At 44.8% G+C, this 27,382-nt stretch overlaps 1 protein-coding gene across 2 annotated transcripts; it reads right to left on the bottom strand.

The window, feature by feature from the left end:
- On the bottom strand, positions 1-26,377 carry calcrl2 (calcitonin receptor-like 2). Of its 2 annotated transcripts, none has more exons than XM_035645766.2 (13): positions 26,220-26,377; positions 13,486-13,543; positions 12,341-12,533; positions 10,264-10,371; positions 9,336-9,448; positions 7,740-7,831; positions 7,200-7,329; positions 6,825-6,978; positions 5,848-5,908; positions 5,463-5,529; positions 4,104-4,322; positions 3,603-3,644; positions 1-3,390 (listed from the first exon to the last, which is right to left on the bottom strand). In XM_035645766.2, the coding sequence occupies exons 1-13, from the start codon at positions 26,267-26,269 to the stop codon at positions 3,091-3,093; spliced, it is 1,587 nt and encodes a 528-aa protein (XP_035501659.2). In that variant the 5' UTR covers positions 26,270-26,377; the 3' UTR covers positions 1-3,090. The 2 variants fall into 2 exon arrangements, with proteins under 2 accessions (XP_035501659.2, XP_035501660.2); XM_035645767.2 differs by having other exon boundaries at positions 12,341-12,515; positions 26,220-26,376.
- Between the last annotated feature and the right edge of the window lie 1,005 nt (positions 26,378-27,382).

Genomic DNA, 27,382 nt, shown 5'->3' with positions numbered 1-27,382 from the left:
TTTTGCTTCGTGTGTTTTATTAACAATTATACAAACTATTAGAAACAGTAAAACAGCCACAACAGTTATAATATAGAACTTTGTAAAGCAACAGGTACATTATCATGACGAAGACATGACAAATCCTTGACATTGTCTCCTTCCTATATGTTGACTTCAGTGCAGCGAACAAAACATAGAAAAATAAAATAAAAAATGAAGAGAAAAATGTTTTTAGAGAAACATTTTCAGTATATTAAAGCAAATCCGTTGTCTGTTGTTATATTACGATAAATGTAACTTAGAAAAACTGAAGTGAACGTGTCACAAATTCTATTTAAATTGGAGGCATTTTGTGTAAAGCACAAGTGCACACAGAAGCTCGCATGCTCAGTTCCACACACGACGTCAAGTTCGGCTTAAGAGTCAAACCATTAATGTAAGAAACACAATCTAGGAAGTAAACCAGGCTTAGATTTTACTACTTCACCTGCATGTTTGGTGCATTGGAAAAAATGTCACTGATACTCAAGGCTATGTGCACAAAGCATTCAAATTTAGGAGCCCTTTCAACACAGACCATTTCACGTTCTGTATATCGGCCGTGAATAGACAGACGCACACTGAGGATTCCTCGAAGCAACCATGGCGGTCGTAAAGTTCTACAGTGATGACGTGTCGCTGAACATTTCCCTTCTGTCCGGCGTCCGGAAACTGAACGTTTACGTGCGACAACAAAAGAATATGGAAAATGAATTTTTCAATGTGAGCGCTTTACAGTGACAAAGAACAACGGTCACAGCAAAAAAGAAAAGGTTGAACGTTTTCAGGTTGGCCAGGAAACGGTCAGAGAGATGTTGCGATGCCTTCATTTTAAGCTTTGATTTACCCAAAAAACATAAAGCGCCATGAAAGCCCCCAAAACTACTTTGGATAATTTTCACGGAATACCGAGGGGGAGGAAAGATTCTCCCTTTTGTCCCTAGTTTGTTTCAGAAAATAAACTTCGATCCGACTTTTTACATATCACACTCAAAGCCCCGACGTCACCTGTATAATTGTATCTCTGTTTCTATATAGGTGACAGTTAAATTTAAAACCTTAACCCGGCCGCAGGACAACAGTTACTCCTGCTCTGCTCAAGTAGCTACCTTGAGCATTAATGATATAGCTGCTGTCTAATCTTGTTATATGGAACATCTCGCTGAACTAACTGAATATCTTTTAATTGCAGAGCTATGGTTACGTCACCAAATAGATGGGGATAGGGTTTTAAAATGACCCAATCATCCACCGCCTCCAACTGAACGGCCCCATGAAGCCTAACACGTAGGAGTCCTACTACATGTACTTCTCCGTCTCCCCCAAGTCAAGGGCAAAGCTCTCCCCTCACTCACTTCTTACTGAGGACAAGGTTTCAAAACATTGGGCCAGCAGTCACACTTCTGATAAACGCTTCGCCGGCTTTGGGAGCATTTTTTCCTGCGGTATGTTGACAGGCTTCGGTAAACACCTCTGCTCAAAAAGGCCTTGGCCCTTGCTCAAGTGAAGGACGATCAGTGGGTCTTGTTCCTCCCGTTATTATCTAAGGCTCTCGCGGAGCAACCTCCAGGATCCTAATCAGCCATGCCACAAGAGCGGCCGGACAACTGAAACGACGGTTCTCGGCAGCCTTCAACAGGTGTAGACCCCCGCAACCGGCTGCCTGTACCCTCTGATATTTGCATCTCAGGCAAAGTGCATATTTTTGGTTTGGATCCCACCACACGTATTTTAAGATTCTTGCAGCAAGGACAAAACGTCCATGTCAGATCGCCTCCCTACAGGGGTAGGGGCCCTCGGGCTTGGTGCTGGGGTCCCATCTCCCTGCAACATACACCCCCTTCTCTTGTCCGATTGTTCGCTCTGATGGCTTTCCGACGTCACTGCTGCACAGGCAGCGCCCAACGATGCCCGTCCTTTCCCGCCTCGCGTTCCCTCCAACCACCCGTCCGCCTCCGCTGGCTACTCACGGCCGGCCCGCATCAAACTCCGAGCACTTACGCTTGCCTGCAGAGAGACAATTGCGTCTGCGCCCATCCTCCGGAACTCAATCATACGGGCTTACGCTCCTTTGAGGCCCCTCGGTTCCGCCGAGGAGTGGGGTCTGTAACGGTGGAACCAGCTGCCAAATGCTGTCAGAGCAGCGCTCCGCGTCCCCCTCTATTCAAGAATCTCTTGATGACTCACCTCTTCTGAAAGTATCTCCTCTCCTAACAGGTCTAACAACCTGAGCCTAACAAGCCTCACACTTTCTCACACTTGCATCTCCTTGCCTCATCTCCTCGCGCTTGGTTTTATTGAACAGATTCAGTATTTAGTGTTATCCCACTGTAGTAAGTCGGGCTCTTTTGCCTAAGCTGCCGTGGTAACTTGGTTTTTCTGTTACACACTGTTTGTAGCAGAAAGTATTTCATGTCAGCAGAAAATATGGATCGGGAAACTAATACTGTGTTGCTTTCGTTGTGTTCCACCCAGTTCCCACAGGGATTCCCCCAGTGTGCTGTGGTTTTTTAATTCTCTGAAAAAAATTGCTGAAATAGGGGTTCGCTGGCTTTCCACTGACCAAAGATGATGATGATTATCTTTCTTGGATAGCGGCCTGTGAAAGTGTGCGTGTGATAACGTCAGAGGGGGCCATGACATTCATTGGTCACGGTGGCGTATGGGTGAAGCCTTCAGAGGCTTCATAAGGCAACGGAATTTCACATGCATAAAGACGGCAGGATTCTCCATTCTGTTATAAAAAAAAAAAAACTAGCAGAAAAAAGGAATTTACTGTAAATACATAAATTGACTTAAATCCAGCAACAGACCACATTATTATACTAGGATTATAGAAGGACACCATGATATAAATGGATTCATTCATCAGTTCTCGCAAGTCCAAAAACTGGAGACTGTAAAAATGTGTGTATGTGTGTGTTAACACCACAAGTGCTCTTCAGAAATTTTGTCCAGACATACACCCACCGATCTGCTAACCTTTATTTTGAAAATAAAACCCGCAAGCCTCTCTTGTTTCCTGCGACGTCAGTCTTCCGGCGCCACCCCCGCGCGTTGCCCCCGATGTCAGATGTCGGTGGTCTCCAGGTTGTTGAGCATGTCCACCTCCCCGTTGCTGCAAGTGTTGGCGTTCTTCCTCTGCCCGTTGGCTTTCGGCTGCACCTCGGACAGGGAGAAGCTGTTGTCCGTCTGCTGCGAGGGCGCGGCGGCAGGCTGCTCCAGGTTGATGGTGGCGCGGCTCGTTTCCGTGATGGAGGAGTTGGTGTGGTAGTTGAAGTGGTTGTTGGAAGTGGGCGCGTCTCCCCAGCCGGCTTTGCCCCAGGCGAACCTCCGCTGAGCCCACTTCCTCCGCAGCGCTCCCTGGGCCTGGACGCCAACAATGACGGTCAAGAGGGCATTGAATGAAACGACGGACGTTTTAAATCTCTTCGGCAAAAAACATCAGATATGCTATATCAATAACACAACGTATTACATCATCTGGATCGAAACAACAGATGGACCTGAAGTCAATGTTATTTTCTTGTCTTTGAAACGCGCAATATGATAGTTGCAATACGACCATGGTGCCAACGTACCTCCGCATTGCAGAAACAGAATATAATTGCCACCAGGAGTCCCTGCAAAGAAATGAGAAATAGATTCAATATGAATGCAGAAACAGAAGTCAGTAAGATTATCTGAAATCAAAAAAATGTATAAATGAATTAGCTAAATCTATCCAGGTTTATCGAAAAAAACTTGAGCCGTGGACGTGGAGTGTCCGTTTCCTCTCTTGCTCCAGTCAAATTGAAACTGACCATCGCAGGAATCTGCTCTATGTCCAATTTTCCAAAGGCCAAACAAAGTTGCTCTACAGTTTGATGTTGTTGCTTAATGAAAATGGTACTGCTATTGAATATTTAAAAAAAGGCCTTAATGCCAAACACCAGCTGTAGAACAGAAAAAGTAAATCCTTGTAGGACATCAGTGGCTGTATGGTTTATTGAACCATATAAGATTTCACATTCGTGGTTTGAATGGGTCTCTGTGTACTTTGTACACAACTCTAATGTGTAGTTGTATTATCATGACTGAACCTGGAAGTGGCTGAAGATATTTATAAAGAATTCATAGATGGCACAGTTGATGCGTCCCTCTGGCATCCGGGGGTACAGGATGTACTGGACTCCCAGCAGCGGGATGAGGATGAGGGTGGCTCTGACCGCCTTCATGTAGGCTGTGGACTCAGCGCAGTGGGTCTCCTTCAGCTTGGTGATCAGAACTCGGATGATGTTGAGGAGGAACAAAAAGTTCACCTGGACAGATCGAAGGTGGAGCGGGCAGCCCGGTGGAACGTGCGGATAAAAGAGACAGAGAGAGAAACCGGTTGATATCACCGATGTATCTGACTTGATTTAACTCGAAGGGGAACGCACGTCTTTTTAAGAATTTTTTTTTATGAACGAATTACAAAGACTTGACAAATGGTGGCACTTTAACAACACATTCAAATATGGACGTTCTCCATTCCTGTTACCATAACGCATAATGTGTAAATGGAAAGAGCAATGAGAGTCTCATTTTGATGAGTTTTTATATACGTTGCGACTTTGACAACTTGAACATCAATATAACATATTAAGCACAATTTTGACAAATATCTTTTTGAAGGCTGCTCACCAGTATTTGCACCGAAAAATTATTCGATACTACAATAGTTACAAAAATCAAATACATGCACCACAATTGAAAGTGGAAAGTATCTTCGAATCTGAGTGGCAAGATATTAATGATTCTCTTTCGTAATTTTGTTTCTGATGAAAACCTGGCAATAAATTGAAACTTACAGCATCATTTATTGTTTTGGGGCGTGTCAGTGCGAGTATCTAAAATATTACATTACAACTCGTGATATATGGATATTGTCTGCATGTGAATACGGTATGGGTCGCCAAGGCCAAATACCCCCAAAATATTTTATCTCAAAATCTCATGAACCAATGGTCGTATCGAGATAGGACCTGTGCCGTTGGAAGGCTTGTTGAAAGGCTTTTTGGGTACCTCACATCAGATTTGACCCATTATCGTCACATTTTCCATCAAAAATCTATTCAAATGAAAGGTCAAGGTCCCAGTAGCAATATTCGTGAAAATATTTTGAATGACTATAACTTGGGAAATTGCGTCCAGAGTTTTATGGAATTTTTCTCTTAATGATCCTCAATCAATAATGATGTCATGAATAATTATGCAATATTTTGCGGAATGTCATGTGCAACGTTACGTGAACGGGGGTGAGGTCTACCATCTCGGATTGCTTTGTTTTATTTGGAAAAGCAGTTTTTGAACGTCAATTTTATCCAAACACAAAGAATCTGCATCTGACAATGTATAGTTATTTATGTAACGCAAGGACACACACAGAAAATAATATATACTGTACGTTAACTACTCACAAACAGCGCGGCCTGAATGGGCCCATGGATGATGTAGAGCAGCTGAGTGTGTGAGCTGATCCAACACCTGAGACGAACACAAAGAGCAGGAAGTCAAATTCCAGGCCAATGCACGTGAGTATCTTCACGCACAGTGAGACGAAAAGGTCGGAGGCTTCGGTGGGAAGCCTGAATCATCCGTCATTGGCACTAGACCCTGTGAAGGGCTCGCAGAAATTCCCCTTGATGGGGCAAATCGATATCTCTCAACACCCTCTCAGGCTGAGAGGGAGCAAACAAGGTCAAAGAAGGTCACAGGAGGAAAAAACCCTTGTCTGTGGTTATTTCGCCGAAGGCCATACTGGCAACATCTGTGTGGATAATTATCTCCGTAGCTGCATCTTACTTGTCATTGAAGTAGAGCCCACGAGCCACAGCATACGTTACGGCGGGAACAATGGGAAAACCTGAAGGATGAAGAGCAGAAATACCAGAATGACATCAATTCCCAATCTCTCCAGTCGCCTCTCGCCGCATCACAATGTGATTAAACACGACGGCGGATCCTAAACAGTCGTGAAAGGAACGGGTCGACATGTCCGGACGTATGCTTACTCGCCCTCATCGGTAAGCATCTGTGCATTCGCTGTGAAACTGGAACCAGCAGAGAGGGGTAATGCGGAGCAGTTGGCCTGGCTCCGTCCGAAAGAACCAAAAGCCGCCTACCATCGGCTGATTAACAAGTTGTGTCCAGGGATTACGCGTTGTTGTTAATTATACTTTTGAATAACCTCACGTGGGGACACGTGCCATGCTCATTACAGGAGGGCTGGTAGCGCAAAGGTGTAATGAAAAGATCTGAGCCATCAAGAGACGTAAAAGAACCCATCTAGTGCATAAGAGCAGGCTGAAAGTGGCCGCACGGGCCGGCGCCACTGAAAGCCTGGATGAGAGTTTCTCATGAAAAGCCCACTTGTGGGAGCGCGGGTACGTATCCGGCTTTCGCGGTTACAATTGTGGTGGGAAAAAATTGATGCTCTCGATGCGGTAAATTATCTCAAGACTAAAATATAGGCAGCCGCTGTAGCTGTTTCTACGTTTTACATGATGCTCATGAGGCATTACGAAAGTTACAAGTCTTTCATATTTTTCTGACGGCTGTATTGCGACAGATGTTATACATGATTTGAATCGTCTGTGAGATCTGCTGGCAAGCACATCCTCACCGGCTGCGCTATTTAAATGTGGTCCCTGCAGAGATTTTGTTTGAATCTCCCGGCCAATGTGCGATCGACCGGCCTTTGTGAGGTTTCACATGAACGCGACCACAAGGTGGAAGCAGCTCACGCCGGAACTCCACAGGAAAAAAGGGGCTGGACTCACCCCATCCCAGGACGTAGTACCAGAAGAGCTGCTGCTCCCCGACAAACACGGCCACTATGATGAGCGTGTGGAGGTAGATGCCTTCACACAGCATCCAGAAGTAATTGGAAGTAGACGCGTACTGCGTCAGCACAGCCAGGACCTTACAGCTCACCTGACGGACGGGGAGCGGTAAAAAAGGTCACTTCAAAATGCACCGTGATGAAGTGGAGGCAGATTTAAACCCCTTGGGGACTACAGTTAAAAAACAACAACAATAATAAAAAACAACCATCATTTCAATTGAAGACACTGTTAAATTAACGCGGGTTTATTAAGGGAGCGTGAACTGAAATTCATATGTGCGGTGAGGTGAAATGCGGTGCGGTGGCTCACGGGGTTGCTGGCGTTAGAGGCTTGGTTGTTGGCCGCGGTGAGCGAGAGCCATATCATGGTGACGATGGAGTTCAAGATGAAGGAGAGAAACATGTTCTTGTGGAGGGAGATTCTCTGGCAGCTGAGACTCCTAAGAGATGGACAGAGAGAGAGACGGGAAGAGAATTTTTTGGAAGCTTACGACAATATTCTGTGACGGTCATCAAATATCACATTCAATTTGACATCTGCGGTGAGCATGACTGAAAATTAATTTTCCACAATGATATAGACATATCGATGCATGGGGAATTAGATCAGTGGGGTGTGAGATAAAACACACTCATAATAACAGCAACACCGACCATGTAAGGGGGAAATTAATATATAAGGTCATGTATGATATATATTATGTAAAAAGGTCAATCATGAAGCCAATTTTATACCATCTTTAACCATCTTATACACACTAAATCTCTGAAGGACACACGTGCACAAAAGTAAAGACTGTTGAAGTGCGTTAAGTCGGACCAGACAGAGGACAACTCCCACTTTACTCACTTGAAGTAGGAGAAGATGATCAGACAGATGATGAGGGAGACGATGGACAGACCATGGCCCACCATGGCCAGGTAGTAGAGACTGATGGCAAACTGCAGGGAGGGAAATGTTTTTTAGTTATGTTAAATAAATGAACCAACCCCCTAAAATATATTTTAAGATTCAGATGTAAAATAGCACATGAAAAAAAAGGGTCGAAGGTTTGTACAGTCTCTATACAGTACCCTGTCAAAAGCACAGAACTCCACAAAGGAAACATGTCGAGAGAATATTTTTATGAAAACGTCATTATTGTTGGCCAAAAGTCATGGCAGGTAACTGAGGTTCATGAAATGTCCAGGGGCTCAGAGAGTCTTTACAACGCAAGTTCCAGAAGTATTTGTTTGTTTGTTTGTTTTTTTTAGATATGAGGTGGATTAAAACAATAGAGTTTGCATGTTCTCCCCGTGTATGCATCGGTTCTCTCCAGGTTCTTCGGCTTCCTCCCAGTCAAAACACATGCAGATTGGGGTCAGGTTAATTTGGAAAGTCTAAATTGAATTAGATGTGAATGTGAGAGTGAGTGGTTGTTTGTCTCTGTACGTGGCCCTGCAATACGTTGGCGACTTTTCCAGGGTGTAAAAAGTGTGACTTTTCCAGCCCCCCCCCCCCCCCCCCCCCCCCCCCCCCCCCCGCAACCCTTAAAGGATAAGAGGTATAGATAAATGATGGACGGATGGATGGATAAAACAATCCTGGATCCAAAACCCGAGATCAGCATCAAAAAGCTTTGCAGTACATGTCAAATCACAACTCCCCTGAGACGCAACTCTGTGTGGTAGGCGTTGAGATTGAATTCCAAATATGAAAAGATGGATTGGGACGTGCAGGATTCTCAGTATCTATCCATCCATTATTCCTACGGCTTTGTTCTTTAAAAAGGAGCCAGTCCCAGCTGACACTGGGCGAGAGGCGGGACAGGTCGCCGGTCCATCGCAGGGCCAACATACAGAGACAAACAACCATTCACTATCCCGTCCACACCTACGGTCAACTTAGAGTCTCCGATTGACCCAACATGCATGTGTTTGGACTTTGGGAGGAAGCCGGAGAACCCGGAGAGAACCCACGCTTACACGGGGAGAAGATGTAAACTCCACACAGAAAGGCCCTGGTTGGTTGGCTTGAACCGGGATTCAAACCAAGAACTTTCTTGCCGTGAAGCAGATTCTGGCAGCAAGTGTGACTTCACCAGCTGAACAGGAACTATTGCTACTGTAAGCTTGTTTGCTGTAGGTGCAGTGTTTGCATGCCGGCTCGGGGCACACCATCCAGTGGGCGCTGGCTGCAGTTTGCGCTCGGGTCATGTTCTTCCGCCCAGCTGTCCGAGCACGTGTCGCCTGACTTCTGCCTATCAGATATCCACATCTGTCATAAGCCCTCCTGGTATCATCTCTTGTGGTCGGTTTCCGATTACATCTCCGAATCATGCCAGTAAAAGGTGTGCACCGTTGCATTTTGTTCTTCCATAGTTCTTACACTATAGGGTTTAATGCAAATTCCCCCAGCGTTGATCCAGACTCTTGTGCCCAGTGCTGGCACTGCATTGTGTTTTACCTTGAGCTTGTCTTTGGTGTAGGCCTGACACTGGGTGTAGTTCGTCCAAACTCGGTTGCTCTCTGGGTGATGGAACCACTGGCCATCGGCATTGCACACTTTGGTGACCTTCTCTGTTGAAACGCGACATTATGACTTGCACAAATGTACATAACGGTGAGATTTGGGCGACGTCAGGTGCCAAAAAGACGATGAAAAGCTCATTATAAAATGTTATTTGAGTTCTGTGGGAGATACGAAGGTTGCGAGGGTTCAAAAGTAAACTGGGACACTCGGCAACTGACTGTTTCTCTGGCCGTTGTGTGTCGTTCCGACATCTGTTCGTGCAAAAAAAAAAGAAGAGCTGAGCGGGTTGTGTGTGTGTGAGCAGTAGAATCATTTGCATGGTGAAGAAGATGTCTTCTTTTGCCGTGCGTGTTTACATGCCAATGATCAATTGAAGACTTCACGATCACAACCTCAGAGGACGTAACCCAGAGATTCAAACCTCTGGTAAGCCTCAAAAAAGCAAAAGTCAACATCTGTCGACATGATAGAAAGGGGATAGAAAAGCCCAAAGCCAGAGAGGTGGCTGGTTCTGTTACATGTCGGGCATCTATGCACGTATCCCTGCTGAGGGAAGCAACCGGATGCATGCCAAGGGGAAGGTAGGAATCCGTATTCTCTGACTGGCCACATCAACCGCCTGATCTCCACTGGAATGAACATTTAGTCCACTTACTGAAGCCCAAAATAAAGACTCTACAGCGAGCAGGAGCTGGAGAACGCTGCAGTGAAGCTCTGGGAGAGAATCACAATGTCAGTGGGCCATTGACTGCAAGTTGTTTTGCACAGAATATTAAACATGATTCACCCAGATACTTAACATCTGGACCGCATATGCGTCTGCATGTGTGAGTGAGGGCGTGCGTGCGTGTTAAAGCCTCACCAGTTGGGTCAAAGTCTTGAAAGTACTCAGGACACATCTGCATGGCGGTCCCCGGGGCCGAATCCCCCCAGCACAGCCAGCCGTCCCACGTACGGTTACAGTAATTGCCTGCAGGGAGCAGGACAGGCGTGTGACATTGAACTCGACGTGACAGATGCGCGTGCGGCCGCGCATTGTTTGCAACAACAAGAGCTCAAACAAGAATACTTCACCATGAAAGCGTCACGGCTCTGCCCTTTCGGCTTTTTTAAAGGAAAACTTTGAATCCGATGATGCCTGCTACAGGTTTTGATTTTGGATATGAGGCTACAGGGGGGTGGGGCTAGAAATAAAGTTGCTTGTTGTTACTGTCTGTGGGTGGTGCTGTTTCCCTTCAGAAGTTGAGGCTGCAATATTCCTGTCCATGCCAAACAACCCAGCTCCTCTTCTATTTAAATCAAATAAAGCATCACACGGGTGTCAGAGGATTGGAGACACGTGTCAGCCAATGCGTGCTTACAACAGCAAAAGTAAAAACTGCTATCGTACATATACCTCACATTAAAGTGAACATATTAGAAATGTTTTATACTACGTCAGACTACATCACTTCTTGTATTAGTGTCACATTTAAAATGATTCAGGGCGGATTTAAAATTGAAATGAGAAATTGTGAAAGATATAATGACGTCCGGCGTAAGGAGGTGTGACAGACTTCTGTCCCTGTGCTCTTTCAATATTGGATCAAGTCATTTTGAGCAACATACCTAGAACCAATTTTCTAGCCTTAGGTTTGGATTATGTTTCGAAAGGACTATTTAACATGCACATTTAAGCGAAAAACAACTCAGCCGAACGGAATGTCTGTTTCGTCGGTGGCCCTCGTGTCAACAGAGAATCACAAAGGTAGGGGAACTTTTTACATTTTTAATAACCTGCCTGACAGAACGGATCGTAAATGATTTATTCGAGGTAATACGGTGTTACACTTGCATAAGCTATGTGCCTTGCGTGCCGCGACCCTGCCCGTACACAGAGGGTCAACAATAGACGGAAACCTGGCGGTACCAGGTTGCACAGTGGCATGTTGGGAAGTGGAGCGCAAAATAACATGTCAAAGGCAGCGAGGCACTGAGCGGGAGTAACAAGCACTGGTTAGGAGACAAAGGGCAAGTTTCCTTTCTTTCACACTCACTTCCTCCCCCCTCTCGCTCCCTCACTCTCTTAGTGTGTGCGCCTACTGCAGTCTAAATCTGAACGTTATGAAAGAGCACATGCATGATCTAATAACGTGTATGGACATTATGCATAGATAGTTTTTTGGATTAAAAGTCCCTGGGCCCGTTCTTACACCCAACACCAAGTGGCACTGAGAACAATACAAAGTTGTCATTTTTCCCATCCAGTGCCCCCGTTGTGTTTAAATAGCATTTGCACTCGCCCCCATCTGAGCGCCCGTGGATATGTTGGGGTGTGGTCAGGTGCATTGTTGTCTGCAAATAGAGCCACCTGCATTCCAAACACTGGATCTTCGACAGGAACGGGGGGGGGGTTATTGAACGTGACACCCAGAGCATGCCCACGATTAAATTGAGAGACTAAGTACAGCTCTTTTAAACCATGTGCCGTTTACAGCCTTAAGCCGACGTACACTTTAAATGACACTAATTCATAATTGTCGTAAGCAGCGTCTTAGTGATGCAGAAAAAGGACGTATTAATTCCTCTGGAAATATTCTATGGACTGCTGGATCAAAAAATCAACACGGCTGGAGAAGCTGATGACTCCAAAGCCCCCACCTCATCTGACAAACACGGTGCAGCGTGTCAACTTCTACCGAGGAAAGACACAACATATTAAATTCTACTGAAAAAAATAGCCTTATAATGATAGATCTTAAATTCTGTTATTTGAAGAATTATTTTCATTTCCAGAGGGGGGATTCTATCAAAAACTGCCTCAGCACTGCAACTCGGCCACAAAATGTTGTGATGAGCTTTTTTTTATACCTTCGCCGTCACGGTCACACTATTCCGGAGATGTCAGTACAGCTCAACTGTGAATATAAGCAGAACAATGACGGGCACAATCGTGTCACCTTCTTCTGCACGTGGCGGATCGTAGATGATCTTCAGGTAACACTCGTACTGCGCGGCCAGGATCTGGTGCTGGGACTTCCCCAGCACAGTGGATGTGTCGCTGAAATTCTCCTGCTGCCCGTGCACTGCTTTTTCAGCGGCCGCCCCGAGCCCCACGTGCTCGGACTGGGACACCTGGGTCGTGACGTCATCCAAAAATAAGGAAAAATTGCAATTTGTAAATATCGCAATGGAAAGTTAATCGACAAACAACAGTCGGCGCACATGCTCCTCTCAACAAAATATGCGATCTTATCTTTTTCTTGCAAGACTCAGTATAATATGTGATTGACCTTTTTTATTGTTAAGACTCAAATATTACACATTTGCTTAGGATAGAGTCGGCAGTGCTGCCGTGCGAGCGAGAGGCTCGCCTGTCTCTGTACCCGCCCTGCTCAATTTGTTATCCAAATGGGGGTTGTGCACTATTTGACAGACAAGAGCTGCTTCGACACATGTGAAACCCCGTGAGTTGGTAGACATTAACCGCCATGATAATTGCTGCATTGCAGTTTTTAACTCCTTTTCAATTTCGCACATTGACCGTACACGGTCAAGTCATGTACTGAGTTTTTGACCTCGTCTTGAATGACATCATTTCTTACTTCCAACAATTAATGTTAGAAAAGGAGCCGACTAGAGGGCAACCCATTTTCGTGAGCAGATGCTGATGCCGATATAAGGGATTCAAATGTTTTCATTGAAATATATGACATAAATATGTTTTTAAAAAGACGGCAATTATTCTCAAGGTGTTGTTATCGTTCCTTTATGACAAAGAAAAGTAATTGAGGCTTGATGTTTAGCAGTTTAGTCACAAACTTTATTACTTGTGCAAAAAGCACAAATACAACCATATATATTGAACTTACATTGAAAATAATGTTGAAAATAAACACATTGGGGTTTTTTTCATAATAAGTGAATGCACATCTTTTACTCTGTAAAATAAAACGTTTTCAAATTGGAATATATCGGCAAACATAAACACCTATACCAATTAGTCTGTGAAAGGCTGATATCGGCCGATTTTTTATAGGCCAACTATAATAACTATAATATAACTGATATGTGGCTCTACCACAGACATGCTGCACACACTCACCTCTGTGCCCATCACCAGTGCAACTGTCAGCGAAAGTGTGAGAGTCCTCCACATGTCTCTAAAACGGGAAACAGGAACAGGGACAGTGCGTTTGTTAACACATTTTTATGCCAATTTTACCAAGCAATCATATGTCATTACACATGAAGAAAAAGCTGTGAATCATTAATTTAACAGGTGAGTTCTGAACTGAGACGTTGGCACATAAAAGCATGATAAAACAGCGTTAGACTGAAACGGCATATGGTCGAGAAAGCAGTGGGTTTATTATGCAATTTGGATTGCGACGTGCGCGTGTGACAGCGTGGTTTTTATGGGGACGTCTGCGCATCTTTATTTACAGTATGTGTATTTTTCTCATCTATCGGGGCAGGAAGTCCATGCTCCGGCAGTCATTCCTCTTCGCTGTGCACTCGGGGTCAGAGAAGCAGATGTGTGTTTGTTATTGGTTGTGGGCGAAAGGGCAGCGAGTTCCCTGTAAAAACAGTTTCCCCCCGTAATGAGCCAAACAAGGGTGAGAGGAAAACACAAGGACGCATAACGGAGGGAGGGGAAAATGATGAATAAATACATGCAACAAGAAACAAAAAAAGGTCTGTTTAGTGGGAGAACACGTCCTCTTCATCCATGAGGGAGGAAACTGGCTTCAGTGGGATTCGACGATTGCCTTCTCAAGGCCGACATTACAATACAATAAAAAGTAATGCCTTTGAATTCCGGTGTCGTACAGAGCAGTCAAAAGATCCCCCTCAACAACACTCAAGAGACTGCATTCATTTTATTCCAAGGAAATGATCCAATTATGTTCTACATTTTGACATACTACATTTACCAATGTTCCAAATGGTCTATGTTATTATGTTATTTCAATAATAAAATACATATTGCTGCGTCATCAAGACGAGAGAGTCCGTATGTCACATCGGTTTATGTACCGCAGCTCCCGACGTGTTACAGTACAAGAGCTCTATGACCCCCTGTAAAAAAAAGGCCAATTGTTGATTTAACACCTGTGTTTTTTTCACACGGATTGAACAGATAAGATATGCGCTGAGGTGGGGTTTGTTATCTCACAGTGCCGGACAGGATGTATTCCCATTTCCAGTCATTGCGCACTCTGGCTGCAGATGGTAGTAGCGGTCGGAGAGATGAGAGCGGTATCATATCCCCATGTTACTCTCTGCCAAAGAGCAAATAGAGCGTATCTCCCCGAAAACGTCAAACTATTCCTTTGTGTGTCGCGGTTTTTTTTCCCCCCGCCTGTACTTTCCCCATCACCCTTTCACACACAGAGACAGACGAAGCACTCCCTTTCCCTCTAAGACCACTTCCGAAAAACCCGCGGCAGCATTAGTCAGATCGCACAGCCCGGCGGGTTGGACTGAACTTCCGCCACGCCGCCGCACGCATCATCCTCGTCCCGCGATTGAGCCTGTGATCTGATCGTTGAAGTTGTTTCCTTCCAGTGGCTAGACAACGCGGCCATGCCATTTTGGAAAGCCAAACACACACACACACACGAAAGCTGAAGTCAATGCACGTCAGACCAAATATAGATCCCCCAAAAAAAGGCGTGACTTTTTCCACAAACGCGCCCCCCCCCCCGTCTTCGCCACCGAGCGCTCACCGAGACGCTCGCAGGCGGACACTCGTTCATAGTTACGACTCCATTCACCGAGGACAAACGACGAACGTCTTCTCTATCTGTTATGTACACACAGCCTGCCTCTGGCAGTGCATTGTTCCCTGATGACGACGTTGTATATCCGAGGACACGTGCGCTCCCGTATCACAATGTGCCCCGGCGGTGCCCCGGTGTGGGCCATTGTCGGCAATGGGCGCTGCTTACAATCCGTCTGTGCGCCGTCGCCAAGCAGTTTGGGTTCTTCGCTCTCTCGTAACAATAGAATGCTGAACGGCTGTTGCCTTTTGTCACTTCCTTTAGCCCCCATCTTTTTGTCCCCTTGTTTTCCCAGGGTCGTCGCCTCCGAGCTGAGTCGGAGCACGAGACACGGACACAACGCGGCTTGTTTTTATTAAGCACAAGGTACAAAGCGCCCTGACAACAATACCAAGCAAAGCAGTCGATTTGTGCGGATCAGTTAACTTTGTAATGGGAAGATCCTCGTCTGTGTTTTACTCATTCTTTTGGATGAACTTTAAGACAAACAGAAGGAAAGGAGGAGTTTAACTTCGGGGGTCAGACAATTCACACGTTCCCATTGGCACTCTTTGACACGTCTCCTCTGTTCTTTCTCTTCCTACACTTGTCGTCTGTCGACATTTATCTCAGTCACTCTGTCTCACGTCGAGACTGTGTGTGAGTGTCCCCCATGCTCCCCGGGCCAACGGGCCTTCCGATAAGAGGAGCATGCGAGGGGCTTTGTCGAGGCCGCCCCGTCGGTCCGCTCAGCGCTGGAAAGTGACGACGCCCTTTCTGTTGTAGCCTTCCGAACGTGCGGTCGGTGAAGTAGCGGACGAGTAGTCTCAAGACAGTGGACAAAAAGCCTTTGTGCCTTGCCATCAGTACTGTACGTGGTTTGTCGTGACAGGTAGAGCTGCAACAGAAAGTCGATTCACTGATTAGCAATCGATTTCTGAATTAATCGCCAACTATTTTGATAATCGATTAATCGGTTCAAGTGGTTTTCATGAAAAAAAAGTCAATATTTTCTAGTTTCTTTGCTCCTCTATGACAGTGAACCAGATATCTTTGGTGTGTGGACCAAATAAAAACATTATCTTGGGGTTTTGGAAAACAAAATCAACATTTTTCAACATCTTATGGACCAAACAACTAATCGACTAATCGATCAAAATAATCAACAGATTAAACGATTATGAAAATAATCGTTAGTCGCAAGCCCTAGTGACAGGTCTGTTTAAAAAACTTTTATCAGCCACACCATTGTGCAGGGTCACATTCAATCCCACATACACGGCCCACCTGTAAAACAGTGCACCACAAGTACTCAAGGGCACCACATCCACGTAAAGAGTAGTTCACAGAACAAAGCACCCGTTGCTTCTATTTGAGAATTTCTTTCTTTTCAAAAATAATACAGCTGTTCCCCCCAGGTCCAAAGGAAACAGGCGGGGACCCAAATGCAGACTTGGGCTGAGGTCGAATTGTCCTTCCTATCTACTATTCCTTGACCTCGGTGGAAAACGTCATGAGGTCAAGGAAAGGTGGAAAGGAGGACTGACAGTACTGAAAGCCGACGGCGGATGTTGTTGACGTGCGTCTGCCGTGGTGAAACTCCACATTTCCGAAGATGGTCCACAACAAGTGCAGCGGCTCCATCCATCATGTGTCAGTGTGTTTTACCACCGTGTGACAGATGCGAATTATTCATATGCAACGGTAACTTACATGATGACGTGCGTCCATTCTGGGTCATATTCATACCCTCCTGTCTCTCGTACTTCTACTTCGGATTGAATGGTTTACGTCCGCGCGTGGCGCGTCACGTTCAATATCGCCGGCGCAGTGAATTGCGGGGCGCCTATATCTCCTTTCCTTTCACAAAGGAAGCTCCAGTGTACCCTACGCTGGAGGAGATAGGAAAGGAAGCATTGAAGCACCTTTCCTCTGCATTGAGGGAATCCGAACAGCTCTCATCATGGCGGCTGATCAGTGACCTCAAGACTTCCTAAGCCAATTTGAGAATTCAACTTGGAGACAGGCAAACAAGAAAACCGATTACATAATGTATATTGCAAACTGGGGATGTAGGTTTCGTATCGGTGTCTGGTACTTTCTGTTCAATATTATTCAAACACAGCCATATTTAGTAATACGGAGCCTGTGAATGTCCCCGCCCTTTCTCACAGTAATAATATATGAAAACGGCGCAGCTACAGTCGTCGACAAATGAAGCGTGGATAAATCTTCCAATTTGCTCAGCGTTATCCCTCTAATGGCACGTGCTGGTCTCTTTCTCCAGCGTGGTGTTTGGATGGTCCGAGAGCAGTCATTGTCAAATCGGAATGCGCGGTTCGGCAGCAGCTGCAGAAAAGACACTGACAGAGCCCCCGTCGAGGGGGAAGACTCATGATAACCGCACAGAAGTCCTCAGCTACTGGTACAAATATTAACATGCTTATCGGGCTGCGAAGAAAAACACTGTCGGAAAGATCTCGGAAAACCACGGTGCAAGAGGCGAGTGATGTTTGTTAGGCAATCTTAAGTATATAATGAATCACATAGCACGCAATCACAGACACTAATCCGAGTGATTGAACTGCTCCATTCGTTTTGGAAGCATAAACAAGCTGTGTGAACTCTTAACAAAAACTGCCAGCTGGGCTAAACTTCTCCCCCACACGTGATTATAGCAAGGAAGAGGGAATTCGACACAGTTAACAAATGAATCAAATGCCTGATTAATTTATGGCGAGCGGAGGATGGCTTAGTGTTTTGTACACGCCGTAGCGGAGCATCTTAACTGCTTCGATTGAGATCTGGACACCAGAGGCCTGCACTCCGAAACAAGGTCAACATGCTCAGGGTATCGCTCCGTTATGCAGCTCCACTAAAAGTCCTGACAACCCCGGTCTCGCTGAGCGGTCCCACGGCGGTGGTGGTCGCCAACTCGATAAGCCCCCGCGGGGGGTTTCCTGAGCGTTTTCACGTCGGAGGGTGCCGCGGTTGCCGTATGTGACCAATCTCCAACGAGGACAAGTCCGCCCGCAGCAGAGTGGCTTGCCGTAGAAAACATAGAGCAAACTCCAATATTAGACAAATATGAAGAAGAAGATAAACACACAATCCAGCACTTTTGCAGCTGCCAAATGCATCGGCTACAAAAAAATATCCCAGACAGAGAATGCGTTTAGATCTTGCATATCCGGGGCCCCGTCATTAGAGCAGGAGACGTGTTCTTAAGGTGTGTCTGACGATTTAATTCTTGTTCTTTCAGCTGCAACCCCGGCTGAGTCACACAGATTTGGGAGCAGATAAAACAAATATTGAAAATACTTTTGATCCCGCAATTTGTGAACCCGCCGTTGTAAAACCCCCGAAAAGACCTGGCGTTAAAACCTCAAGTCATCCTCGCGGACCGCAAGACCCTGCTCTCAGAAACAGAGAACACAAGGGCTCGAACCTCGGGGGGCCCCCCATCGACTTCAGAACCAGAACATTCCAGCGGAGACAGACCTCGACTGAGGAAATTAAACGCATATTTCCCCGTCTAACAAAATTCATACGGCGCCTTAAGATCATGGGAGGAGTCCGTGGCGTCGGCACTGTGGAAGGGCTTAGCTCACAGACGAGGTCACTTCTGCTGAAACACATGCTAGAAAAAACCTAATTTATTCGGATTTGTCGATAAGCTTCAAGAGATTCAAAACAGAGAAAGAAGTAATCTCCCCCTTTCTTATTGCAGAGGGCTCTTGTTGAGATAAAACGTGGATCTATTAGTGGCCAGAACCCATATAGTACATGTCTTTTGATAGAAACTGCACCTCTCAATGACTCGCCTGAGGCACACGAGGACATTGTCGGACATACGGTGTGAGGCCACACCTGGAAGACAGGCGGCAATTTAGAAAAAAAAAAAGCCTTCCCGGCGGTGAGGTATCTCCTTACAGCAACAATCCTGGAGTGTCGCCCTTGGCCTGCGCTGCACACTTTCAACTCCTCCCAACGTTTAAATATCGCCGCTGAGTCATTTTTATCATTCTCGGAGCGATGAACTGCCGTAATTCTGCCTTCAACACCCACTCTTTTTTCCCAAGCTGCCTTTCCCTCTAAATCAATTATGGCATCCAACAATTCCCGAAAGCCCTTGGACAACGTCCAAGGAATGGTCATTTTCCACTCAGGAGCACGGCACGTCCGACCCGCGTCAGCGTTTCGATGCCGGCTCTTGACTCAAAACACCTTTTGTCAGATCGCATCTGCTCTAGTGACCCCTGTGAGCAGAATGGTGTCCTTTCTACTACAACCCCTGGTCTTCTCCTCAATCCCGATTCTTCTAGACAATGGCAGCAGCCCACAGCCTTCAACCCTCACCGTGAGTCATATAGCTCTCATGGGGTGACGGGTCATCAGACGGGATGATGGGAAAATACAAAATGTTGTTTTGCTTCACCCGATTTAGGGTTAGTGGCCCCTGCACACAGTGAAATGGACCGCAGATGCGGCTGTAATGTAACACAGGACTCGCCGCGGCCCCTTGCAGCCATCATTGTTTGAGGTATGAGCAGAAGAAATGTACTTCTAAAATGTCGTCGAACCAGGTTCGCATTTTTTTAAGGGATGAATGTTGCACATTAGCAATAGGGAAATGTACAATTGTCTTAGCAAATGCAGTAGATGGATGCATTTTTTGTAGTTTGTAGTTTGCATGTGGTTGAGGAAGAACAGAAAACCTTAAATGAATAAAAAGATAAAAGAATAAAACTGTTCTGAGCACACACGGTAGCTCGCTGGAATTATTCTGCAGCTGTCAACAGCGAAAAAAAGAGGAGGCGTCATTTTTCTAATGGTTGTCCTCTTTTAAGGGAGCTTGAACAGATATGACTCAGAGGACCAATCGCAGGGCGTTGTGCCACACGCGAAGAACACACCGACTGATGACTCCAGAGCGGGCCCGAGAAGGGGAAACAGTGCGGGGCTCAACCTTTCAGTCTCTTTGAAAGTGCTCACGGTGCTGCAGTGTAAAGGACTGGGAAAATATAACCCGCAGGTGGTTATTATCATATGGCAAAGAGCCTTTGTTGAGACAACATTCGCCCAATCTGCAGACCGACTCATACTAGGGCTGCAATTATTTCCATCATCCACTCATCCGCTGATATTTATTCAAATGGGGGGGTGATTATAAATTGCATGTCAAAACACAAATAATTTACTGTAAAAAAAATGTATAATAATAATACCACTAAATATTCCGATTCAAGAAGCCTGGACGAGGAATAGCTTAGTATTTTTGCATGAATGTTGATCTTGACTGTAGCTCTACGTGATACAATATGTTCAGATGTTTGACTTAATTTACAGTACCGATACAAAATGCAAAGAACCAGCACAATCATAGACTGTGTATAAAGTGGACATAGTCAACGGGTCCGTCACATGAAGCCCATGCGGAAGTGCCTGGAGCCTGTATTCTCTGGAATGACCAGCAGAGGTCGCCTCCGTGGTTGCAAAGAGAAGTCGGCTTCTATAAGTCTATGAGAAATTGACTCTACTTCTCACTTGATTTATAACAAATTTTCCCGGGGCGTTAATGGTCTCAATCTCTTAATTTCTAGTCGTCTCCAATACAATTCATCGCCGTTTTACTTGCGGGACTTTCCAGCGAGAAATGTTGCCAAATTGCTGACGTTTTAAGCTCTGGCTCAACCGCAAAATCACTTCTTCTTCGCTGCTCTATTAACAGTACTTGCTAGTGACAGTACAACGCAACTTCTTCATTTCCGTCCAGCGCAGTTTTCTCTTGGTGAAAAGACGTTGTGGTATCAGACCGGTACATGGATTTGCGCGCTCGCCGATGCCCGGTCTGGGATTTTCGTCAGTATCATTCATTTTTAGGATTTTGGACAAAATCTTTGCTTCAGTTTCTCAAGACAAAGAGTATCGCAGCCAGTGGTTCCGTCTTTATAGTATTTATCATTATACTAAATCAGAAAAGTGATGAATGATTGTCAAATCAGCGAAGCGATCATCCCATCAGAAATATCAGCAGAGTATAAAATGGAAACATTCAAGTAAAGAGAAAGCACTTTCAAAAGCTATTCCTATTTATTTGTATTCCAGCGGGGGGTCCAGAGGATCACGGAGAGGCAAACGCAAACACCAAGAGTATAAATGCATGTGTCTGCATGTGAGGGCAGGCAGAGGAAGGATGAAGGGTGAGGAGGACGCAATTATCTTCGCCTGTCATCCTGCAACCGCTTCCTCCCTTCGCTCCCCTCTCCACGTTCGCTGAGGCCAAGCGGTTAAAAATAAGCCATTGTTACGCACACACAAAGGGACGTGGAAGGGACACAGCCAACATCCTCATAGCCTTATAGTATTAGACCACAAAGTCACAGAAGGGTGAGGAAGTTCAATATTTCAGAATTAGAAAAAGAAATCTACATTTTCACATTTGAGAAGATGGAACCATTTTTTCCAAATCTGCTTACAAGAAAACGCTAAAACGGTAATTGAGGCATTCGGTTGATTGACTATAAATCGACGTACCCTTGCATTTCAGATGGTGCTGCTGACAGTGTGCACCAGTAACACATAATGCCCAGAGGAAGATCTAACCACATCCACATGACAATCCACATCGCATCAGCGCAAGTCTTTTAAAATTTCATAAAAAGTAAATATCTTTCTAAAACAACTGCCAGAATGATTTTTCTAAACAATGCCAACAAAGTGATAACAGTATGAATAAGAGATGCCATCATAGTTTTTAGTTATAGCGCTATATTTGGAAAGAAATCATGTTAATGTATAAGACATAAAACAAATGGAGCGGTAGACGGACAAGGTGGACTGGGGAGAGGTGATATGGGCATTGTACCGGTCCGTTGTGGTGAGGAGGGAGCTGAGGCGTAAGGCCAAGCTTTCCATTTTAGCCGGTCGATCTTCACCCGGGGTCAGTATGAGCTCTGGGTAGTGACCGAAAGAACGAGATCGTGAATACAAGCCGCAGAAATGAGATTCCTTTCTCCGCAGGGTGGCTGGGCTCGGCCTTGGTGATGCGGTGATGAGTTTGGTCATTCGGAGGGAGCTCGGAGTAGAGTCGTCGCTCCTTTGCGTAGAAAGGGGTCAGTTGGTGCATCTTGAGATATAATTCCCCAGGCAGACAGTGTGACTTGTCATTGTTAATGATATCAACAGAGGCTCGTACCAGGAAACCCAACACCAGGACCCCGTACCTGGAGCACCTTAAATGGAACCCAGCCATCATTAAGCTTTTTGGTTAGACCTGTGTTTGATTAAATCTGCTCTTAGAAAGGTCTATGGAAGTAAACCATACCTTCAGCAGCCCAGCGTCAAATATAATAATAAGGAAAACATACACAGTATGTTTGGATCATGGCCTGTACATGAAGATGGACGACTTGACAGCATCTTTATCAGCCTTGATCCCTAGTGGCTGGCTGCAGTATGGGTCATAAACCCCGCCCCCTCCATGTTAATGGATGGGACATGGACCAAACTAAACAGTCAGAGTACATGCCAAATACATTTTATTTTTTTTAAAAAGACTGCTTCTGTCATTTTAGGCAGTTCAAAATGATGTATGTTCAAGTGCACATTAGTGTTTCTTTAGAGGGAATGATTCTGGCCACCTGATGAATTTGTCACCAACTCCCCATAAAAAAAATATTCAAGTCTTCAGATTGCTTCTCTAGATGTTCGACTTTCTTCAACCGGCAAAGGGTTCCGCTAAAATCAGCTCCACTCGGCTGCTGGAAAAAGAGACTGATGAAAGTCCACACACACACACACACACAGGACTTGTGTTATGCAATGACCACTAAGAAGTTCAGCTCCAGGTCAAACAAGGTACTTTACCCAGTAGAGCAACTCGGACGGCTGCGCCTTCAAGGAACAAATGTTTTGGATGCTTTAAAGGGATGTCTGGAACATGAGTGGATCTTAGAATTATATATAGATATAGAATTACATTTTCGCAAATCCCCGCACTTTGTCGTGGGGGTGTGTAACCATTTCCTGCTACGGATGAACGCACATCTCCTGTCCGCACGGTTAAAAGTCCAGTGTTTTCTTAACTCCCGTGCAAAGTAGCCTCCTGATACGAGATTCGCCAGGAATTACAGCAACCGAGCTGTCCGTGAGTGATTGTGGACTTGGTTATTTTCCCATAGCCGGACCCAAAAATAGCTCCCCACGCTTGGAACTATGTCATGTGGTGTCTTTTTATTTTCACATTTGTATCTTCTGTCCCTCGGGTTGTAAAAGCTGCACAGGCAGTAAAGACCAGAATAGAGGGATAGCTCCCTAAACAGGATGGTCAAACTATAATATTATACCCCTCCCCATCTCCTCTTCTGCCCAATCCGAAGCAATCCATCCCAGCAGACAGCTGACTACTAAGACCTGTAGGTTGTGGTGAGGAAGGAGAATATCATCATCACCAATCTAGCAATAACCATGTCTGTCTTGGAAGCCCCCCACACATCAGTCAATGTGTGTGTGTGTGTGTGTGTGTGTGTGTGTGTGTGTGTCTGTGTCTGTGTGTGTGTGGCGGGAGGGGGGGCTTCCAGCACACACAGTTCTCACATACGGTCAGCCTGACACCACGTTCACCACCAAAACATCTGCACTGATTCTTTGTTCATCTCATTTCATTTCTCTCTGAGGTCTTTCCTTCGTTTCCCCCCTGAGAACAAACAAACGTCGTCACGCTCCATCTTCATCTTGTGTCCCACAGCACCATGCTGTAAACAAAGGGATGCAAGTCAAAAATGTCTAGGGCTGCAACTAACGATTATTTTCATAATCGATTAATCTGTTGATTATTTTCTCGATTAATCGTTGTTGTAGTTGTTCGGTCCATAAAATGTCATAAAATGGTGTTTCCCAAAACTCCCAAGATGACGTTTTGTTTTGTCCACACACCAAAGGCATTTAGTTTACTGTCATAGAGGAGCAACGAAACCAGAAAATATTCACATTTAAGAAGCTGAAATCATAAAAACTACTTGAACCAATTAATCGATTATCAAAATAGTTGACAATTTATTTAATAGTCGATTACTGATCGATTAATCGATTAACTGTTGCAGCTCTAAAAGTGTCATCAACAAAATGGTCCCCATTGCTAAGGTAGTAACAGTAACAGTTTAGCATGAAATCAACTTCAGAGGTAGTTGGTAATGTTCATGAATACCAGTTTGCTCAAGTATGCGATCAGAGGCCGTCTTTATGTCTCCTGGTCCTCTCATGTCTGATGCAAGATTATAGCAAATTTCTGCAACTCTGACTACAATGCCTGCACCTATATTTACAATAATATTATTTACAGTTTGCAACCCTGACATGTCAGTTATCTACTGCTGAGCCTAAAAATAAGCACAAGGCTTTTTTTTCTTCTGGTACTTAGAGGTAGGGGGGTGGCGGTTGTTGGCCTGTTTGTGTTATGAAAGTGGGGAGGACTGGAGAGCAAACTGGGGGTTGGGACTCAACTAGCAGCCAAAACACCTATTAATACACTGATAGCATTCTGGCGAGAGCAGGCTGTTCCAACCAAAGACACACTGGGACACTGGGGGGAGGGGGGGGGGGGGTGAAAGTTTCCCACGGGCAGATGCATGGTCAGACTGTGGAGACAGGAATCAGTCGAGCCAGGAGCTGGTAAGGGATCGGTGTCTTGGGGTGTGACGATTACAACTTGGCAACACTTGGGCGCAGGGGGTAAAGGGCTATTCCTGAAGGCCCTCTGCTCAAATTGCTCTAATCATAGACAGAAAACATACAAAGCAAACATGGAAATAGCATTTGCTGGTGAAACAATAGCTGCCCGACAAATATCGCAGAGGCATCTGCAAGGCTGAGGATGCCATTCGAATAAAACCATACGCCATTATACACGGTGACAACTTGTGTGTCGGGACGAGTTTACTGGTGATTGCTAATGTGCACGTACAAAGTGAAATTCTTATCGCCTCGGTGAAATGCAAATTCTCAGAGAACAAAACAAAGCACTTGTCAGTGCATCCGGCCTGCTGGCTCAAGGTAGATTAGAGTATCTGCGCCTCCACGCAGCCCACAGTGTTTTCCTCTCAATGCTTTAGGAGTGGACTGAGTGACAAATGGAGATGATTAATAGTAAATGGAATCGAGCGACATTGTTTAACATTTTTTAACTAGTTGATCAAATTGCATGAGGCTGTGAGGCAGATGCTTTTTGTATTGGTCATGATTTAGGGCGGGTTGGAGCGAAACCCATGTGTCATTTCTCAGCATGTACAGAACCGCAACAGTTTACACAAAAGCTCAAATGCTCTTGACACAACACCTGCTTTCAGAAAGCTTCTTATTAGATTACTGTATGATTATGGCCTGGACGAGTCTCAGTGCTCTGCTGACAACCAGAAACACGGCCGATCTCCATCAAATCACTGCAATATTGTCAATTTTTGCTGTCACTCGCCCTTCTTTCATTTTAACACTGTGTGATCGAACCTCATGTGGACCCATCAGCCGTCTACTGTGATTCATATTAACAGATATGATCGCGGCAGCACTCCGTTCCATTATGCTCAAGTCGACTTGTGTTTCTATTTCCATTCATGTGCTATTTCAAATTGCAACTGTAGAAGTAGGCGACAGGCCATGCTGAGGGTGTGACCTTCCTCCAACCTGCATTCATCCTCGATGTTAGACTTTACCCCATAAGGAGAAAAAAACACACACGCCTTGATATTCCTTTAACAATGGATCTCCTAGTGTGTGTTCTAAGACATTATTAGGATTCATGGAGAACAGTCCTATAGCATTTCAGAGTTTCTATAGTGATTAACCCTGAATGTTAAGTTGTGTATTTGTATTGTAACACATCTATCACCATATTTATTGTGTGTTGCATTGCTACAGCGATATATGTTGCTCTTCTCTTCCATTAAGGGAAGAATAGCGTTGCATCCTGAGTTGCATGTATGGATGGATGGGGCATACATTGCACAAGACCGTATACCAGCACAATAAGTCATTACAGGAGGCCAAACTTTGCAAAAAGCAGAGCCCTGTGTCTTACCTTTTCTGCGAGTGAGCTGTCAAATGGACTTTCCCTCCAAATATTCCCATGCTTGCATGATCCGCGCAGAGAAGTGTCTCATGCTGCCCCTCTGTCAAAACTGACGAAAGCCCGACCACTCAGCAACAGCAGTAAAGCCGGGCATGACACCAAACAGCTGATTTCCTGTCACCACTTCCAAAATAAAGCCCTCACATTATGTTTTATTAAAGAAACAAAGAAATCTATATTACTTCTATCCCAACAATGTTTGAATTAATGTTTGTTTTTTTCATATTGTTTTTTCCTTCGTAAAAGTTTTCGGCAATACATTGTTAAAATGCAATTCTCTTCCCAGCTCTGAGCTCACTATTATGTGACACAAAAAAAAATGTTTTTAAATCTATTTACGCCAGTTGTCTGATTCAGTTCCCAGGTAAATGTATTTTTAAAGTTTCACACAATAGCTTTTAACCGCGAGGACATCAAATAAATCTATTATTATAATATAATGTCATTTTGGAAGTTGTCAACGCCCTCTGTGATTCAGTTTACATGGTGTTCTGCAGCAGCCGCTTGCGCAATGCAACAGCGCCATCTGTCGGTTGGAGTTGATTGCAGGTAAACAGTGAGGGAAAAACTGAGGGAAAAAGGCAGGAAAAATAATCACCGATGTGTAATAACGTTTTATTAGTGAATAATAAAGAAGCATGAATTTGAGAAGAGGGATATTCTTAGACAATATTTTACCAGGAGGTCTCAGTCTTAGCTGCCTTACGCACTGAACCACTTTACACCTCCTGTTTGCACCTTTACATGTCGCACACCTTGTATACATATTTTAAAGTATTGAAGTATTCTTATTTTATGCATATGCTTTTCTTTTAGTTTTGTATATATTCTGTTTTCTCTTCCTTGTTTTGTTTTGTTTTTACATTGCTGCTGGTGTCTCTGAGAGCTATATTCTAAATTTCGTTGTTCACTTGCAATGACAATAAAGCCTCTTATGTCTTATGTCTTTCGTGAAACTTTTTCTTTTTTCCTTTAAGGACAGTAGGAACTGTGAAAGCAACACAGACGTTAATTACTCCATTACTTCCATAAACTGTAAAAAAAAAAAAAAAAAAAAAAAACATAAAAAAAAGAGTCCATGGCAGGTGAACCCCTGAGTACAAAAATAAAAA

The sequence above is a fragment of the Scophthalmus maximus genome, chromosome 3 (assembly GCF_022379125.1).
Source record: "Scophthalmus maximus strain ysfricsl-2021 chromosome 3, ASM2237912v1, whole genome shotgun sequence".
Classification (NCBI taxonomy): domain Eukaryota; kingdom Metazoa; phylum Chordata; class Actinopteri; order Pleuronectiformes; family Scophthalmidae; genus Scophthalmus; species Scophthalmus maximus.
This window is presented reverse-complemented; position numbering and strand designations above follow the sequence as displayed.

Bases quoted from the DNA above. Each gene is read 5' to 3' on its own strand.
- calcrl2 (XM_035645766.2), bottom strand. From the start codon at position 26,269: ATGGGAATATTTGGAGGGAAAGTCCATTTGACAGCTCACTCGCAGAAA. The intron at 10,372-12,340 runs GTGACACGATTG...TGCTCCCTGCAG, and splicing joins TCCGCCACGTGCAGAAGAAG to GCAATTACTGTAACCGTACG. The intron at 9,449-10,263 runs GTGAGGCTTTAA...GCGTTTCAACAG, and splicing joins TCAAGACTTTGACCCAACTG to AGAAGGTCACCAAAGTGTGC.